This window comes from Pezoporus wallicus, unplaced genomic scaffold (assembly GCF_028554395.1).
Source record: "Pezoporus wallicus isolate ANWC-B61680 ecotype Strahan unplaced genomic scaffold, APGP_CSIRO_Pwel_v1 contig_6598, whole genome shotgun sequence".
NCBI lineage: Eukaryota > Metazoa > Chordata > Aves > Psittaciformes > Psittacidae > Pezoporus > Pezoporus wallicus.
This window is the reverse complement of record NW_026637213.1, coordinates 671,797-685,967: the sequence shown is the minus strand read 5'-3', so window position 1 is coordinate 685,967 and position 14,171 is coordinate 671,797. Positions and strand designations below refer to the sequence as shown.

The window sequence follows — 14,171 nt, the reverse complement described above, 5'->3', positions numbered from 1 at the left end:
TCCCTGAGTAGGGCTTTATCTGAACAGAAAGTACAAACCCAATCTGAAATGTAATGAACAATTTAAAATGAAGGGAAGAGGTGGCTTTAGCACAGATTGCTAGTATAGGGTGTTGAAGTTATTCCAGAGGCTTCATGACAGGTATGCTGTTTACCCAAAATTACTTGCAGTGTGCCTGAGTTCAACTATAAGTACCTGTAAGGTATGTAAGCAAGGTGGCAGATAGAAAAATGATTTACAGAATTGCTGTGTACCTTCCTTTGATTACCTTCCTGTTTGGCTTTTTTTCTTGATGTCTATGGGAGAAGTAAAAGTTTTAAGTCCCTCAGATTCTCAAGAAAGTTACAGAATGTGTGTCAGATGTGCAGCCTCTTACACAGAGGTGTGGTTTCAAACATGGCATGAATACACACATAAAAAGGAGGGGCCAAAATTTTTATTTCTTGAGGTAAGCTTCTTATTCCTACATCTTTTTGTGCATTGCATCTTACTTGGAACATGCTAAAGGATGGTGTTGCTTTACTCGCAGAAGCGATGAAGCCTTTTAGAGTAGTTGCATCACTGAATGTAGTTCCTTCTTTTGGTATAGCTTACTCCTGCTTGGGAAGCAAAATAAGCAAGGTGAGTGTAAGTATGTAAACTAATCACACAAAGAGATACTGCTGCTCATTTAGCTAAGAATATCTCCACCTCAAAATTGGTGGAACTTCTAAGTGAAAACCCATTTGCTCCATTTGTGCATGGCCCATCTCTGAAGGGAGAAAGTGTACTACTTCAGTCACCTGTTACATTTAATTTCAATGATTTAGGTGCTAAGACTCTTTTAAATAGTTAACTTGTTGTCACTTTTCCAGAAATCATCCTGAGTGAAGGGGGTGTCATGAATACCTTATCAGCTGCCTACATCTCAGTCTTCCCTCAAAATTCTGTTGTGTCTTAATCTAACCCAGTGCACTCTCCAATTTATGGCTTGTGTTCAGGGGGAAAGTGTGGTCAGAGTGAGCTTGAGGCATCAAACATGAGCTGCAGCTTTGGGACCTTCCATTCTTCAGGTGCATCTGAACTGCAAAGCACATGTAATTGAGCTCTTTATTTAGGTAGTTCTCAAAGTGTCATTCACAGCTGCTAGGTCTTTTGCTCTTCTAATCATCACTAGATTCACTCAGACATTGCAGTCACATGTTCTGTGTGTATACATCTGTATCAACACATCCATCCAGTCAGTTTTTGCAGCTTAACTTACCGGGCTGACTTCAGTTTCTGTCTAGTCCTAGAAGATGCCTGTTCAGTGTGCTGTTGTAAAGATCTTAACAGAATTACTGCTGATGGGCATAGCAAGATGCATGAGTTTTGGGAGAAGGCATTCTGAAGGCCTAGCAACACAGGGAAGGAAGCAGATTGTTGTGTCTATTAAAAAAATAAAAGAATCTATTTTAAAAAGTGAGGGCTGCGTGCTGTGTAAAGAGTGAAGTTGTCAGAAGGAACTGGCTCTGGGGCTCTGTAGCTGTGGCTGAATTTGCTTTTGCAATGTCTTTTTAACAGCTGGGTTGGAAGGTGCCTGGGAGGCACAATGTCAGTGGTGATTGTTGTCTTCGTATGGAGTGTGGGTAAAACGTATGGGGAGATGTTTTTACATTGGTAACAATAAGGTTATTGTTACATAAAATATTTTCTGCAGTGGCTGGTGTTTGGATTCAGTGGGAGCTGAAGCAATCCTATCTTCTGCATTAATCAAGATGGCTTTCAGCCTGGTAGACTGCTGAGATATTCCACCTAGCCCGACTGCCCTCTTGGCACCCTTGGAAAATGAGCCTTGGAGTTAACAATTCTACTGCATAGCAAAGACTATGGATTAAAAATATTTGTATTATGACACATTATCTCCCTTCCATTTCCATGCGTACACAGTCTAATTTCCTGTGTTTTGTAGGCAATAAATTACCTGGGTTTTTCCATAAGCAAGCCACACCATCAACTTGGTTTTGGGAGTTTTCTGAAGTAGTTAACCTCTGTACACCTACTATATAATTATATACACCTTTACATATTGCCTAGAGGTATTATAGTGCTTCATGCACATTGTTTGCATTGAGTAAAACCTCTGCTTGCTGTTTCAAAGTGTCAGCCCAGTGGGACTGGAGTCCCTCTAGAGCAATAGGATCTGTTTTCTAGGTCTTGTCTGTTTACAGTATTACCTCTAAGTTTGGGATTTAACCAGGTTAAACATTGTATTTGTGTTCACCTGGTTATTTTGCTAATCCTGCTGAGCTTTGAGGGGAAAGGGTGTTAAGAATTTGCCTTGGAAGGCACAATGAAGCTTTTGAGATCCTTGGGTAAGGAAAGCTGAAGAGAGTTGTATGCATAGCTTATTCCAGCTTTCTGCTTGTGCAGCTTATGCACATCATAAAATCATGGAATAGCTTTGGTTGGAAAGGACCATAAGATCATCTTCTTCTAACCCCCTGCCATGGGCAGGGACACCTCACACTGGACCATGTCACCCAAGGCTCTGTCCAACTTGGCCTAACACTGCCAGGGATGGAGCATTCACCACTTCTTTGGGCAGCCTGTTCCAGTACCTCACCATGCTCACAGTAAAGAACTTCTTCGTTATATCTAACCTGAACTTCCCCTGTTTCAGGTTGAACCCATCACCCCTTGTCCTATCACTACAGTCCCTGATGAAGGGTCCCTCTCCAGTATCCTTGCAGGCCCCTTAAGATACTGGAAGCTGCTCTGAAGTCTCCACACAGCCTTCTCTTCTCCAGGCTGAACAGCCCCAAGTTTCTCAGCCTGTCTTCATACGAGAAGTGCTGCAGCCCCTGAGCATCCTCGTGGCCTTCTCTGGACTTGTTCCAGCAGCTCCATGTCCTTCTTATGCTGAGGACACCAGAACTGCGCGCAGTAAATACCAGCAATGTCTTTCTTTTTGTCTGGATATTTAAATGTCAGAAACTTCTGATGCAATAAACACCAAAATTTAGCATACGGTCTATGCTTTTATTGCATCTTTTTACCATGTTAAAAGCTTTAGTCCTTTGGTAGCAAGGAAGTCGAGGCACAGCTGAGAATGCTTTTCTCATAGTCTTAGGTGAACTCCCTCTGAGACCAAGAGGCTCACCCACTATTCTTTGGCAGTGTCCCAGACCAGAGTGCTAAGGTGAGGACTTTGACCTCTTACAAAGCTGTGACTCAGTTATATTTTTAGCCAAAGGAGGCTGAAAGATAGGAGAGAAAGGTGAAATGCAGACAGAAGAATAATCCTGCCTGTTGAAGCAGGACTACATTGTGCCTGCTACTTGTTGGCCCGCAATTTTTGCCTTCTTTTACCAGCAGTTCCTGATGTTTTCTTCATGTTATCCTATAATGCCATTGAGAGAGTTCAGTCCTGGGCTGGTTTGTAATGTATTTGTAAACTGGGATGGGAACTTCTGGCACTTTTTTTGCTTGGGCCTCATATAAGTCCTTCTTTACATAAAAAGAGTGGAGTGGCACTCCTGGCATGGCATTGATGGAGCTGTACTGCTGGTGTTCAACTGAGGAGTCTTGATACTTAATGTCATTTAACTTTCTTGACTATTCCTACGATTGGGTAACACCAAAACATGTCCTTATTCATGCATTTCCTGATTCAACAGGTCAGTTGAAAGTGTTTCTATCTTTGCTTACATATCCTTGCTTACTGTAGCCACTAGGATGCTTAAGGGTAAATTTTTTTCATTGAAAACCCTCTGTAGTGTTTCTTTGCGTGCTGCTGCCACTTGTATTTTGATTTAGTTTTTTGCAGGTGGGGTAGGTTTCACCTCAAAACGAAAATGAAAAGCATTATGCTTGTGCTCTCTAAACCAAGTGCTTTGAGGGTTTCATTTCCTGAACTACTTCAAAAGTATGTTTATTATTTCACAAGACAAAAGCAAAGATGTTATTACTTAGTCCTGATGCGGAATTGTCTGAGTGAGTCAGAGCACAGGGATGCATCACTGATCATCACCTGGAATTCTCATTTCAAACTGTTCTTGAGTACTGCAGTCACACATCCCTAGCAGCATGGACACTTAGCTTTTTAACACCTCTTTCCCCATGTAATCTTAGTCATTGCTTTCTTTCCTAGATGAGTTCTTGTACTTTTCATCGTAGTCTGTCTAGTTGTCCTTTAGCTTAATAACAGAGTAAAGAGATTGTGGATTTTCTTCTAAATTCATTTTGATTATTCAATAATTTCATGCTAAAAAGTTGAAACAGATTGATTTTCTTGAACTGTGGCGGGAGGTAAATAGTTTTCTCATGTAGAATGCAAAAAGGAGCTCATGGAAACAAAATGCTTTCAGGTAATAACTCGGAGGGTCTCTGTTAGTTTAGTGGCAATTCTCTTTTAGGTCTGGGTGTAACTGCTGTACAGAGCAGAATCAGATTACCTGGGGGTGCTTACATCAAAATTCAGTGCTCCTCAGACTTTTTTTTGTGCCTATCTATGGTCTTTCCAGGTTTGAGACTTGTTTTTGTAGCAGCCTTCTGAGAGAACACCTCCCTGCAGGTACATTCTTCCCAAGAACGAATGGAGGAGATGCTAAGAGCAGAGCAAGGACTGCATTCAGGAGGTGGCTGAAGTGGCGTTTGAGGGATGGAGTGACATGCCTGAGGGTTTGGGGTTTTTTTAATGGGAAACATAGCAGGATAAGTGACAGGACTTTTTGTTTGCTTGTTTTTCAGGAGATACTGTGTTGGGTTACTGTTCCACAGTGAGAGCTTGAGACAAGAGGTGGTTTTATTTGGCGAGTAAGGGGTCTTTGTGTTGTTACCAGCAACTCTTTTTGTCTCTCAGCCTTTATATTGTCTTGTGTTGTAGAACTTGTGCCACTTCTGTGTTCCAACAGGTCTAAAAGCACGTGGGTTTTAAGCCAGTTGTAATGTAGTCTGTTAAAGCAGTGGCCTGTGAATGCTCATCATTCACAGTCAGCAGTGGGGCAGCTCTATACCAGGCTTGAAATGTCTGGTTTCCAGCAATTTTATTTATTCTTTCCTAAACAGTGCTAAAATTATTAATTTGCTTTATTTAGACCTCGTGTCAGTACAAATTTTTTATTTTTATTTTTTACAGTAAAAGAGGTTCACAGAAGATTTAAAAAAAAAAGGAAAGATTTAATTTTGGTAAAACTGGGAAAGTTTAGATAAGGGATAATGAGGAGCAGATCTGTTCCAAATATCAAATTAGAGAAATGAACACAGGTGGAAGAAGAGGATACAACAGAGTAATATACTTGCATTAAATAACAGTTGTATTTTATCTCCTTAGTACTAATAATATCCAGATGGTTTACTTGCTGTGTGTGAGTTAGGGGGCCTCTGACTGAGGGAAGGGTGTCAGGAGGGGAACTTCTTTTCTCTCCAATAATCAACAGATTAACAAGTGCAATAAACCACTGTGTTGTGGTTCTGTAGTGTGTGATATTTGGTAATGGGGGCTATACATGGCACCTTGTATTGATAGAAGGTGAATATAAAATAGGATTATTTCTTAATATGGATTTGATGCAGCTGCAGATGATTCATGTTTAGCGTCTTTGATGGTTTTTGTCTTTGATGCCAGCTCTATGTGGCCACTGAAGCCATCCTCATCGCGTTGGTGGGCGCAACTCCTCCCTACCACTGGGATCTCCAAGAGCTCTCAGCTAATCAGAGCCATGGCAACCAGTCAGTGAGCGAGCAGAGAGCTTTTGGGGAATGGCTTCTGACCGCCAATGGCAGTGAGGTGCATAAGCACGTACACTTCGGCAGCAGCTTCACATCGATAGTCTCTGAGGTAAGTCTGAAATGGGTTTTGCTGCCTCATGTGTGAGCAGGAAATCTTACTGGATTGGTAACAAGGGGCTGGTTGTACTGCTTCTTGCTGTCATACTAATGCACGTTTTGGTTAACAAGTGAAATGGGTGCTACCTCCAGGTCGAGAACAGGTAATCTATCTGTAGCAGGAACAAAAACTAGCTTTACTTTACTGTTCAGATCTTGAGCAAAGTTCTGCTCCAAAACTTCCCACTTCTTCCATGTCAAAGTTACGTAGCCTGTAGTCTGGTTCTACAACTGAGCTGGAATCATGCCATTTGTCATCCTAGCATGCTCAAAATCCATTATGGACCCTGAGCTCTTTTTGGCCACCTCTTGTGATTCCCTTGCTAAGGTCAGGTGCGTGTAGTGCATCCCTCATGCAGTGAGCAAGCGGTGGAGGAACTGGAGAGGAAGATGCTTCTGCAGTTTTTGCAACTGCAGATATGAGGGAAGATGTGGTCTGTGGGGAATCAGGTGGACAAAGCAGCTCCTCCCATTCTATCTCCAAACAAGCTTTAGCCTGATTGGCATGGCCTTTGTGTTTTGTGTCTTCTTTCATAATCTAGCCACAGTCCCTACAGAAATGATTCAAGACTCTGCACTGATTTGTGCAACACCGTTCCTTCCTGGGCCCTTCAGTCTCTGTGAATGTCGAATTCTTCTGTGAAAGAGCCCTGAGTACATCTCTGAAGGACCTGAATTTAGAGCTGTACAGTTGAGTTGAGTGTAGTACCACTTGATAATTCAGGGGTGTTGTCCAGAGGTATTAATGCAATTTGAAGTAGCCCTGCAAAGCACTTAACTTAATTGGTTAGGAGCATATTAGTAAAAGCTGCTAGCTTTGAAACAGTTCCAAGCAGTTATGTACAACAGGTATTGCTGCTCATTCTCGTAATAAAGAGAGTATGAGTATATATGCCACAATTTAATTTAAAACCCTAATGAGTGGTGGAATTTCTTAAGCGTGATTTAAAGCTCAGAAAGGTTTTCAAACTTTCTCTAAGCTTTTTCTTTTTTGCTTGTTATTTATCCAAGAATCTTCAACTTGACAAGTCAGACACGTTTATGGAGCCTATGAACGCTTTAGGACTTAAACTTTATATTCTTGTGCCTTTTAGTTACATAAATAAGAAATGCAGATAAAGAACAAAGTTTACTTGAAAAATACAAACCAAAAAGAAATCCCAAGCTAACTTCTGTAGATCCTGCTTTTTAGCTCTTTAACAAACTTCTCAATAAAGGCCCATGTGTATAAAATCTTGTTACCTCTCCCATTTCCAACTGTTAAAATACATTTCCTTAAAGGTTTTTACCTGAGTATGTGGTGTATTTGGAAGTTATGTGCTAAAAAAGTGAGATCACACTTACTTGGTGGTTCTCATCACTAATTTCATTACTGATGTATAAAGAAGTCTTTTCTACATTTGAGGAGGATGTTTTTCATGCATGTTTTGTGGCGTTACATCTAAATAAGGGGACCATTGAGAACCGACACTGAAATATAATCCAATGTAAAAAGGTTAAGTTGTGAAAATCAAACATATATATGTAACATGCTTTATGTAGAAGAGGAAAGCCTGGAGCCCTTTAAGGGGCTGCATAGCTGTTGAGATTAATTTGCAGCACAAATATTGCTTTGCAACCAAATTATCACTTAATCCCTGAATGATTCAGAAAGCATCTCGAGTTTGAGTTCTGGCAGCTTTTGTATACCGAAAGTTAGGGTCTGATTCTTCTAACTCTTACAGAACACACTGGCCATGTTATTTCAAGATAAAATTAATCTCATCTGCTATTATTGTACAAATGTATTTTTCTTAGAATTGATTTTAAAATCTAGAGAGGCTTCTAAAGCTGATTTCTGGTCACGTGGTTGGTTTTAGAAGTGAATTTTGTCAATGTTGATGCTTTATGGGCACATTACCTACTGTATCAGTAAACACCTCACCATTAAAGTGGCAATTCAAAATGAAGCATATACTGAGAGTAAGCAAGTTATTTTCTTGGAGCTTCTGAATGATTTTGTTTTGCTAGCTCCCTAATCTTGGTGAGGTTTAATTGCGTGGCTATGCACGCATGGTGAAGTAGTTCATAACTGAGCTTTGAAATAATACAAGCTGTGCTAGAAAGGATATCTAATGGGATTTTGGTAGAGGAAGAGAAGATTATGAGGAGAAGATTAGAGTGTTATTACAGGGATAATGACATAATCACGAGTTTACCAGCAGAGGAAGAAAAGTTGGGTGTCAGTAAAATGATACATTATCTCAAGATACAAGCAGAGTAGAAAAAGTAAAGAGCACAAGGTATTTCCTTTTGTATTCTAAAAACTCTAACTTTTGAACAGTGAGAGCATGACATCTGTTCATTCTACAGATGTGTGGAGGGAAATTTCCTGTCAGGTTTAACCTGAGACATGAAGTCTGTAAGAATCAAACAGGTCGGGTTTGTATTTAGAATGGAGAAGAACTGGAAATGACATGAAGTACACTATAAAAGAGATGGGTATTTGCAAATTTAGCCAGAAAACTTGGCTAATGCTACCAAAGTGTTTCTCAGTGACAAGACTCATAAAGAAGTGTATGAGCATATACATTAAACAGGAAGTTCAGGTTAGGTACAAGGAAGAAGCTCTTTACTGTGAGGGTGGTGAGGCACTGGAACAGGTTGCCCAAAGAAGTGGTGCGTGCTCCATCCCTGGCAGTGTTCAAGGCCAGGTTGGATGGAGTCTTGGGTAACATGGTCTAGTGTGAGGCCCCCCTGTGCATGGCAGGGGGTTGGAACTGGATGATCTTAAGGTCCTTTCCAACCCAAACCATTCTGTTATTCTGTAAGGAGGAGCATATGCAGGATTATCTTTGGACATACACCACAATTTTTATTTTTGCATAGTGTACCTACAGTAGTGTCATGAGATAGGACTGAGTCTGAGTTAGATTTATGTGAGAACAGGCAATAAAAGGAAGACTGGGAGAAGGCTGCAAAAATGACAGTATTCCAAGGGATCTGTCCTGGATTTTAGAATCAAAGACTGCACATGATTTGGAGGAACTGTGCAGTTGGTTTAGTACCACCGAGTAGGAGTTGTGTTTGGTGACTGAATGTGATGCTAAGGATATTTACACAAAGCTTGATCTTCCTTCAAGTATGTGTCATTCCACCCCCCCCCCCCCCAACTATTACCTATTGCTGAACTGCTTGGATTCTGGTTAATTCACTCTTTTTCCTCCATCCAGTGGTTTTTAATCGGCAACACATCATACAAAGTGAGTGCTGCCAGTTCTTTCTACTTCAGTGGTGTGTTCGTTGGAGCAATCTCCTTTGGCCAGCTCTCTGACCGCTTCGGGAGGAAGAAAGTCTATCTCACAGGTAACCAGTGCCACCTAACAACATGAATGAAGTGGAGGTGGTGTGGCTCTGAAGAGGTGGCAAGAGCCCCGTTTCTGCCAAGAGCTTAATGTGTAGTAGTGAATCATATGCTGTAATTTTTGGTTTTGTTTTGTCCTTCCAGTATACTTCAGGAATATAAGCAGGAGCAAGAAATTAATATTTGTCTGTTCAGTCACCATCTGAATATCTGGGAGGTGTTCTGTATTTAGGTATCATACCATATGGGCATACACTCATGCATATCATGCTCATGAGATCTCCACATGTTGCAATTAATATTCCTGAGAACTTACTGGCGATGTTCTTAATGTATAACCTGCTAGGAATTTGCTGTACTGATTAAATCATGCAGACAGGAGGTAAATTTTATTTATGTGTGTTCTTCATTGTGTTTTAAAGCTCAAAAGCTTTTTTTATTGTCCCCAGATCAAACAAAATTTGGAACTTCATGCTTTATGGGTGTCTTTATGAAGTTGTGTGTCAATGGGTTAGCATGTAGAGCTAGAAACAGATTATTTTTCTTAAAGGAAAACTTCATTCAAAGCAGATAAAGGTGGGCTTGCTATGCAGTGCAAACTCCCCATATACCACCCCTGGTAATGTTTCTCATCTCTAGTTTGCATAGACTGCTTTTGAAAAATGAGAGGAGGTACTTGGTCATGTGTTTCATCTGTGTCTTCTGTATGGGGATAAATATCAAACCAACTTAACTGGAGCCAGACAGTAATTCTGAGTATATGAAAAAAATCTGTTGTGAACCGAATTTGAAGGTTTAGGACTGCAAACTAGCTGTCAGAAACCACTCCTTTTTGTGTCCCTCAATTTATGATACTGACTGTAGGTACTTAAATTTCTGCCCAAACCTGTGTTGTAGTTGTCGATTGTGTTACTTAGGACAGATGCCACTGAACTTCAAGTAAAGATACTGATAAATGCTTCTGGTTTTCTTTAGGTAATCTTCTGAAATGGAACCTTTTGCCTTGTTTTCTAGGTTTTGCTCTTGACATCTTGTTTGCCATTGCAAATGGATTCTCACCCTCATACGAATTCTTTGCCATCTCTCGCTTCTTGGTAGGGATGATGAATGGTGGGATGTCACTGGTGGCCTTTGTTCTACTGAATGAGTGTGTGGGTACTGCTTACTGGGCATTAGCAGGTAAAGTTTGAGTGCCAATGTCTTTACTGCCAGGTAGATTTTAGTTTTACACAGTTGACACAGCAGAGCTAACACCATAGCAGCTGCAAATTTAACTCTGCTTGAGCATCTGTGTGACCACAGTCTGAGTCTTGCTCTGTCTAATATGAACCTTAGACAAACACAGTAGATGACTTGGGGCCATTCAGATTTCTGCATCACTGAAGTTGACAAAGGTCCAGTTGAAGCATCCCCTGTGAATGTTAGACAGCTAAATTACTCATCCAAAGTTCGCAATAGCTGAGCTCTATCCATCACAATGTTGGACTGTGCTAAATGGAGTGTCCTGGGTTCAGCAGTAGCTAAACCACGACAATGGAGTTTAGTGTTTGTGTGCTAATACCAGTTCTTTCATTCCTGGCAGTTCTCAAAAAAATCAAAAGTGTTTTTATATAATGGGAAGATGAGACAACTGCCATGCGTTAACCAACCTTAGAATTTAGAACAGAAGATATCAACACCTATAACTGTCTTGGTTCTTAGGTTTGAAGCTGTCCTTCAGATGTGATGTGCATAAATTGTTCAGTTATGCCTCTGGGGCCTCATCCAGTCTGTGATGAAGTCCAAAAGTGCTATGTTGAGATTGTCTTAAAATAGAGTATCTTAAAAGTCGTGAGAACTACAAATGAATACTACATACTTCTGAAAGTACCAGTTTTCTAATGGTATTTATTTTTACACATACAAAGCTGAAACATACATTTGGAATTGCAAGATTCAATTGTTTATGGGGTTTCTTTGGGTGAGGAGGATTCAGAAGAGTGATTTGGGCTTGCATTGATCTTTGCAGTTAGGTGTAATACTTCTGCCCTGCATCGGTGAAGGACACAATATTCTTTGGTCAAATAGCTGTGGTTTTGCCTGTATTGCGGAGTGACTTTTTCTTAATGAAGTGTTAGTTTGTCTGATTCCATGTGTTGAGAGTCGGTGATGTTCCTTACAGGAGTAATAATGTTTTGGTTTGTTTCTAATTGTACACTAGGATCTATTGGTGGCTTGTTCTTTGCTGTGGGAATTGCCCAGTATGCGTTATTAGGGTACTTCATTCGTTCCTGGAGGATGCTGGCTGTTGTGGTTAACCTGGAAGGAACAGTCGTCTTCCTGCTCTCTCTGTAAGTTATTTTTCAAACTGAGTTCCATCAAGAAAGATGTCAAAACCAAGAAACAAACAAAACCATTGAACAAACCAAACTACTAAGTCAAGGTGCCTTTTTAGGATGGCATGAAATGGTGTAGTTAAGGTATTTCTCTCAACCTCTGCCACTCCATGTTCTGTACTTCCTTTAAATAGTATTGCTGCAGTATTTGAAACTGTAAGTGTACACTGTATTCTATATGCATTATTACTGTAGATGAGATGCAGTCTCAAGAATGGTGCAGAAGCACATCCTATTTTTTAACTGGCATGCGTAGGTCTAAACTGGTCTGGTATGCTACAAGATGCTATATATACACGTTAAGAGATACAGAAGTATTTATGTGGGTTTATGATAACATGATGCTTCTCTTACAATTGTGCTAACCCAGAAGGAACAGTGTTAAAATTGCTTGCACATACAGTCTTAAAGGTAGCATGAAATTAAAAATAGGTAGCTTCCTTTTATTTTTTCAAATGCGATTAAGAAGGAATAGGGAGAAGGCTTCTTTATTAAGACACCAGGGGTCTGTGTTTGTGGATTCCGTCACTGAAAGCTATATGATGCAGTGTTCTCTTCTTACATACTTCCTGACAGTAAAATCTCAGTAACTGAAAGAAGAAAATAACTTCAGCTGCTGTTTAAACTTAAGGGTTTTTTCCTTCTAACTTCAGTAACTTCTTGAATAAAACTCTTTGCTAAAGAGTCAGTACACCCTTTCAAAAGGAAGCATCAGAACTTAGGGAAGAGCTTTAGAGGCTGTTCGCGAAGTTAAAGTTTTTTAGCTTTCAGATTGATAAATACAGTCTTTTGAAGTGCCTTATTCATGGGATTTCAGAGCTGTGCTCAGAGGCTTATCTTAGTCTAAGAAAGGACTTTTGTACTCCAAGTTTCACACAGCCTCCCTCCTACATTGCTTAAAAATTACTTTGTGCAGGAAATACTACCAGTTTGGTTTTTTTTTTAATTGTGGGAAAGAAAACCTGTTCCTTTCCAAGCTCTTTTCATTTATAAAAGCACAGTTTCACTTTCCTTTAAAATTAAAGGTAAAATGTCACTTCTGGTCAAAGGCAAAAATCTTACAAACCTTCTGGCAAAAGACTAAAGCTTAAATTACTTCTGGGAATCTGAAAGTAATAGATTTGCTTTGTAGACTGTGTTGGAGTTATAGATGTATCAAGTGAACAGTGCACATGGGGAGCAAGAGCGTGACCTTTGCACAGCCTCTGCCTTCCTGTCGACAGGAGAGAATTTGGGGAAAAGTTGGGAAATAAGAAATGGAAGACAACAAGTTGGTGTTACAAAAACATCATCTGTTACTTGTAACAACGTGGTGAATCCTTAAGTCTCTGAAGACAGGGTCTCCTAATGATACTGCAACATGTAGTATTGTGCATGTATGTTATGTGTATGTATGTATACATTCAACATAACTTCCTGGTATCTAAACTGCATATGACTTATGTTCCCTTTCCTTTCAGTATGCCTTGTCTCTGTTTCAGTAAGTGAATTTTATACCTGAAGGGTTGTTTGGAAAATTCTTTGTTACACTCAAATGTGTTTCAGCTTCATTTCCATAGGCAAGTCAGCCTCACAGAAAGAAAAAATCCTAAAGCTGTCTGTGTGTATGTATGCGTGTTTCAGATTCATTCCAGAGTCCCCCCGCTGGCTTTATTCCCAAGGCCGGCTGAATGAAGCAGAAGATGCCCTCTACCTCATCGCAAAGAGGAACCGCAAGCAGAAGTGCACTTTCTCATTAAAACTCCCAGCAGAGAGGAGCTCCAGAGAGGCTGGCGGCTTCTTGGACCTGTTTCGATACAAGATCCTCCTGGGACGCACATTGATCATGATGTTTACCTGGTACTTGAAATACTTTCTAGGCCTAGCTGTGTTGCTGCTGCCTCTTTTGAGTCTTTGAGAGGAAATGTTGCTCACCCTGCAGATTATACTTAGCCTGTATGATTAGGGACACTGTACCTAAAAATGATCCTTTTATTATAGTATTTGCTTGGTGCATTTTTAACAGGAAGCCATTTTGCCAGTCTAGGTGTGAGGTGTTTTATCTCTGCGTTTTCGTCATGCTTTGAGAGTCTCAAATTAGTTAACTGCCTCTTTTCTTCTGACCCTCAAAGGCTGCTTAGGGTTAGTCAGGCTGTTCTTTGTCCCATGCTGTGTCAGTACTTCCAGTCACGTGGATCATTCTTGGTTTTATGTATAAGGAGACCATTAACGGGGGGGTAGCCTACCTTGTGAAATGAACATGTTCAACCCATGGTGCTCTAGTCACCAGCGGAAAACTAATTCCAAAAGTGCCTGTTTTGCTACAGATAGCTCTGCTAGCCCTGAGATCTTTTGCTGCTACTTTGAAATAAACCTTGTGTATGATGTGTTACGTGAGTCCTCTGGCATTTCTGTTCATACATTTGGTTTTATAATGCATATATTTGAAGAAGATGTATTAAGAAGAAAACAAATGGCATCATGTTGTTGGTAGACAACACAGCTGTTTTTCTTTTGCTTTTCCAGAATGGCTACTGCAGGCTAGTTGATTTTTCTGTTCCTTAAATAAGAATTGCTGATTTCCTGCAAGATGAGTTAGTTACCGGTTCCTTTCCTCTCTATAAAGG

General features: G+C 40.3%; 1 protein-coding gene across 4 annotated transcripts in view; it reads left to right on the top strand.

The window, feature by feature from the left end:
• The window catches only part of SLC22A15 (solute carrier family 22 member 15), a 38,249-nt gene that overhangs the window by 4,293 nt on the left and 19,785 nt on the right, over positions 1-14,171 (top strand). For all 4 annotated transcript variants that reach the window (XR_008971529.1, XM_057404129.1, XM_057404126.1 and 1 more), the window contains exons 2-6: positions 5,588-5,800; positions 9,060-9,192; positions 10,205-10,369; positions 11,391-11,520; positions 13,189-13,404. Coding sequence is in view for 3 of the 4 variants with exons in the window: in XM_057404129.1 (XP_057260112.1) it covers positions 5,588-5,800; positions 9,060-9,192; positions 10,205-10,369; positions 11,391-11,520; positions 13,189-13,404 (857 nt within the window). In the remaining variant the exon portion in view is untranslated. The remainder of the gene's footprint in view (positions 1-5,587; positions 5,801-9,059; positions 9,193-10,204; positions 10,370-11,390; positions 11,521-13,188; positions 13,405-14,171) is intronic.